The sequence below is a fragment of the Epinephelus moara genome, chromosome 13 (assembly GCF_006386435.1).
Source record: "Epinephelus moara isolate mb chromosome 13, YSFRI_EMoa_1.0, whole genome shotgun sequence".
NCBI classification, from domain to species: Eukaryota; Metazoa; Chordata; class Actinopteri; order Perciformes; family Serranidae; genus Epinephelus; species Epinephelus moara.
The window spans coordinates 4,786,210-4,791,471 of NC_065518.1; the positions used below are offsets into that span (position 1 = coordinate 4,786,210).

General features: G+C 40.9%; 1 protein-coding gene across 1 annotated transcript in view; it reads right to left on the reverse strand.

The window, feature by feature from the left end:
- LOC126400219 (collagen alpha-1(XII) chain-like) overlaps positions 1–4,861 on the reverse strand; it is a 15,856-nt gene extending 10,995 nt beyond the window's left edge. The window contains exons 1-2 of the mRNA XM_050060782.1: positions 4,774–4,861; positions 2,150–2,299 (exon numbers count right to left, since the gene is read on the reverse strand). Of these exons, the coding sequence (XP_049916739.1) occupies positions 2,150–2,299; positions 4,774–4,861 (238 nt within the window). The remainder of the gene's footprint in view (positions 1–2,149; positions 2,300–4,773) is intronic.
- Between the last annotated feature and the right edge of the window lie 401 nt (positions 4,862–5,262).

The following is a 5,262-nucleotide window of genomic DNA, read 5'->3' on the forward strand; positions in this document are numbered from 1 at the left end:
TACTCTTCTTCAACGTTTGCTTTACTTCCTGGATTTTTCCCACATGGAAATTCTGACCAATCAAGAGCAGCTTTCTCACACAAGGCATTTGATCTGGTCCTCTTGTAAATGCTGCCGTGAGAACACGAACCAACTCTAGGCAATTATACAACTTTGGAACAACATGAGTCCCTGATTCAGACCAAAGGAGACGACTCTAGGTCTGAATGTACCCTTAGATTGGGCCCCGCTCTTCTCTAGTTGATTCTGGTATGAAGTATAACATAGGTAGACCAGCTACTGTACAACATTAAAAAACTGCTCATAGATCAACTCATCACTTAAAGGGCCAGTGTGTAATATTTGGCATGGTTTATTGTCAAATCTGAATCTGAATCTGAATATTCTACCCATTAATATGTTTATATAAGTGTATAATTGCTATAAAATAAAATTCGTTTGGTTTTCGTAGCCTTATAATTATGCTTTTATATATATTTATAGCTAGGGCCTTGCTTCAGAGAGGTCGCCATCTTGCGCCACCATGTATGTATGGCAGCCCAAGCGGACAATCCAGCCAGCCAGAGAACGCGTTTCGCGTGTATAAATAAACCAACGAAGATAGCGGAAGGAAGGAAGAAGGAGGAGGAAACAGCAGAGAGTGTTAGTAGTTCGCCGATAGAGAGTAGTGAAAAGTTTTTTTAGTTATAAAGTTTGCGAATGGACCACACTTACCACGCAACAGGAGAGAATGAACCCGAACCGTCATCTGCGAGGAAAAGAAGGCGCAACTTCACTCCTTGTGATGCACTCTCTGCGGTGTTTTTCCTCCTGATGATATATCTCCCCAACGATGGTAGAACAGAATCCCATTTTGTGCAGCAAAATGGGAGCGGAGGATTCAGCCTCTTTTCTTGCCCGCTCAGCATCCAACACATGGAGATCCTCATCTGTATGCTCCGGCTCAAACAGGTATGGCTCTGGGTCTGTGTCCGCTACAAGAAACTCTTCAAAATCGCGTTCAAAGTCGTCCATTGCAGCTACTATAGTCCGGAGATATTGCTAGGCTAAATAAACAGCTGAGTTTTGTTTACAGGCTACGTCTGTGCCTGCTCACCGGTGTATCCCTCCGCAGATCACAGCGCAGGACGTACTGAAAATTTTAGTCTTATGTCAATAACAGACAATAGGATAGCAGTAACGTTACTCCTATGTACCCTGCTGATTGGATTCAGTACAGCTAAAACCACCGTTTATTACTGAACAGTACAGGTTACTGTTGGCCGTAACCACGCCAAAACAACCAACAAACAACAACTTAGCTGTAACTCCAACTGTGCACTGCTGCTCTCTCCTCCAGCTCGCTCATACACACACCAGCAAGCGCACTCACACAGCCCTCTTCCCCGTCACACCCCACCCCCCTCCCCCCTACCTATACTCATTCAATCCCAAACATGCCATTAACTCACAGAACATTGACATTATAACCGAACATTTACTGCAGTGGTGAGTGTGGTAAGCTGTCAGTCAGTGTGCGGGCTGGAAATTGGTGGAGCAAAGAGGGGAGGGCTGCCCCGCTGGGTACTGTAAGTGAGTATGTGTGTATGAAGTGTGTGTGTTACGCTAGAAGAGTCAGAGTTTGGGACGTCTTTTACGTGCCACCCCCTGGAGTGTTACTGGAGTTTTTGGAGTGCTCAAATAAACAGGCCTTTTTCTTGAACGCTACTCTGGTCTCCTGCTCGTGAGTGATTCATTACAATATCCTAACATGGTTTAGATTTCTAAATAAATATTCACCTCGTCGCTAGATAGACCTACTCCTGAAAAACTCGTGTCCGCGCAAGGCTTTTGGTCATACGAGGCCACCGTCATTTACCCGACGGGAGGGGTGAGCGAGTGAGCCCTGCAATCTAGAATTTGACCACTGATGTCACTGTTTTCAACCCATTTTACACACTGGCCCTTTAACACCCAAGTTTTCATGTTTTAGATTTTGTCGCTTCTTTCATTTGCTTCGATTAAGATCTTGAATACAGCACCTGTACCTGTATTTAAATATTTTTACATTATGGTGTGAAATCTTGAGATAATAAAACTAATAATAATTGTACAAACATAGTGCAAAGAGTGGTAGTATAAACAGAAGAAGAAGAAGTAAGAATATTACCAATCTGGACTCTGTCTGGGCCGATATTGAAGACGCTGACTAGTCTAGCAAGAAAAGACCTTATGAGTCTATAATTTTGGAGACCAATGCTCCCGGAGTCGTCCACCAATAGCACGATGTCAGCCTTGGCTGTGGTTTCACAGTGAGCACCTGGAGGAAAACAAAGGATTGTGGGATACATTCTGCAAAAGATTAGAAGAAGATTAAACATAGAAGTAAGACTAACAGCCATGTTAGCAGCTCTGAGAGGCTGTATTTAAGCACAGTGACAGTACCATACTGACATGATGACAATGCTAACATGCTAATGTGTAGCAGATATACAAAATACAATGTTCACCATCTTAGTTTAGCATTTTAGCATACTCACATTTACTGCCTAGCACTAATGACAAAGTCCAGGTATTTGGCCATAAACGAAAATACTGTACATGTAAATGTGACCTGAGAACAGCACTAGATGAAAAGTAAATGGCAGAAAAGTATTTCTTGAGGTCTGTTCCAAGGTTTAGTATTGGGCTCCATTCTTCTGTGTCTATAATGGAATCAGTTTATTTCTTTGCAGATGACAGACAGCTCTATATCTCTGCTTCAGCAGATCAGCTATCAGCTGTCTTGTTAATTTATTTTCTGCATTTAAAATGGGACAAATTGAGATTTTGGTCATCATAAAACAGGACAAGAGAAAGATCCTCATTTCACATCTTACAGCTCTTCTACGTCCATGGTCGCTAATCTGGGAGCAAATCTTTTTATATTTGTTTAACTTTTGAAGCACACATTTGGTAAAGTGGCCCTTCACCACTTACAAGGTCACTGACGAGGTTACACCATTTCTCTCCTTGGACACCTGGGAAAAGTTATTCACACTATTTACCTTCTCTTGATTACTGTGAAGCCCTGTTTACAGGCTGTCCTGAGAGCCTGATCAAACAACTACAAAAACACTGCAGGCAAGATCCTAAACACTAAAGGAATTGTGCATATCACCCCCAGAGTAAAAGCTTGACGGGATGCATATTCGAGTCACTGCTGATTGGTTAGAGCAAAATAATTGTCCTGTCAAACACAAAACAGCTGGAGAAAGCAGAGTGCATTTATGTTTTTCTTTTACGATGTGACATCATGTCCCACAAATCTCTAAAAGGACACATCTTTAGCATTTAAATAACCCTCGCAGACAACTTCAGTGACAGGAATAAATGGTCAAAACTACTTGGTTAAGCAAAGAGAAAGATGGTGGTTTGGATTTAAAAAAAAAAAGAAAAAGAAAAAAAAAGTGCTTTGGTGAAAAGAAACGAACATTTATGATTAGCAGAAAACAGGATGTGAAAAACCGTCTCTGGTGTCAAATTCAGACACCTTGTTGACCCATCCATCCACTTCATTTATCTTTGTTTTCTGTTTACCTGTTGAGTTGCGTTTTCCTTCAGCCCAGAGTCCTGAGGAGAAAATCAGAGAAGAAACCTAACTGTAAAGCAGCATTTTGATTGGAGCAGAGCTGTGAACTAAACAAACATTTTCAGGCTCATCTCAGAGAAAAAAACAGATGACTGTATGAACTCACTCCGGAATCATGCGTGTACCACTGCCTTGCAAAGCTAAAACCAGTTTGGAAAGGAAAACTATGGTTTATTAAAACTTGGGTTATATTTTCATACCTCTGAACATAACTGTGGGAGGAGCCAAATACAGAGTAGTAGCAGTTATTTCTTTAAAGTGTATGTCGAACTAGCTTTGCAGTTCAGGCCTCAGTTCTTAAAGGGTTAATGTAACAAAGCAAACTTCAACACCCAGATATCCTGTGTGATGACATCACTAAACAACTGTGCTATTTAAAGAGTGTGTGTGCATGCAGCTTGTCTTTGTGTCCTTGTGTGGACCAAACCTTAGTGAAACACCCTTTCTGTGGGGACTTCAACTATAGCAGAGGGAAGCTTATTTTGAACTTTCTGAAGTGAGATTTGCACTGTCTACTCCCACCTGGTTTGTTTTCTGCTCCCTTATAGCTCCAGTGGACGTGGTGGCCCTCTCAAAGAACTCAAATATCATGGGCCACACAAAGTACTGAAAACAAGTATGTGTGTGTGTGTGTGTGTGTGTGTGTGTGTGTGTGTGTGTGTGTGTGTGTGTTTGTTTTTAAATATAGTGTATATTTTCTTGCTTTTATTTCCTCGCCTATTGATTGTCGCTGTTTATTGTTCATCAGAGTACGTTTGTGACATGTGTGTTAAAGGCGACAAGCAACCCCCCCCCCCCCCCCATCAAACTGGGGAATATTAGAGCAGACTTTTATCTTCTAAAATAACTCAGGATATTCAAAGTTACCAAATAAAATACCAATATTAGAACCAACTTTGAATGATACTTAAACAACAGGTAAAAGGCCTGATTTAGTTTAATGAGATAGTTATGGAGGAGGGCATCGATATGTTAAGAATACATAACCTTCCAAAATCACACCTCTATAAATTTTTTACAAGTTATAATACTTAACTACTTGAATGCAGTTACACAAAATGGATGGATTGTTTGTTTTGAATGCAGAACTGAGACTTTAATCCAATATTTGAACACTCAGGTTTTGCACCGTTCGCACATTCATCTTAAAAACACAGTCTTACCTGAGCTCCACACCAACAGCAACACCATCAGCAGGGGATCCATGTCCGGGTAGACCGTCTGTCTCTTCTTGTCTGTTGCACTCGTCATCTGTTCTCTGCTAATTATGTTTCCTCTTTTATCTCATCATCAGCCAACTGTTGAGCAACTACTCAGAACTGATGAACCACAGATTAAAGGGGGGGGGGGGGGGTCACTGAATTTATGTGACCATTAGTTCTTAGTCATTGTCCTTCTCATATTTCTGTGAGTTCACGGTACACATATACAATATTTACAATTTCAACAAAAGGGGATCAAAAGCTTAATTCAGAGTCAGCCAGCTTAATAAGTTATTTTTTAACATTTGAAATGAACAGACAAATTAGCTTTTCATTTTTAGGCACTTTGATTTTACTTCAAGTGAAGTTTTAAAAGTATGAAATTAACCACAAAAATGGGCACTGTCCAGTGGCAATACATATAGATTCAACCCAAGCTACCATGACTGC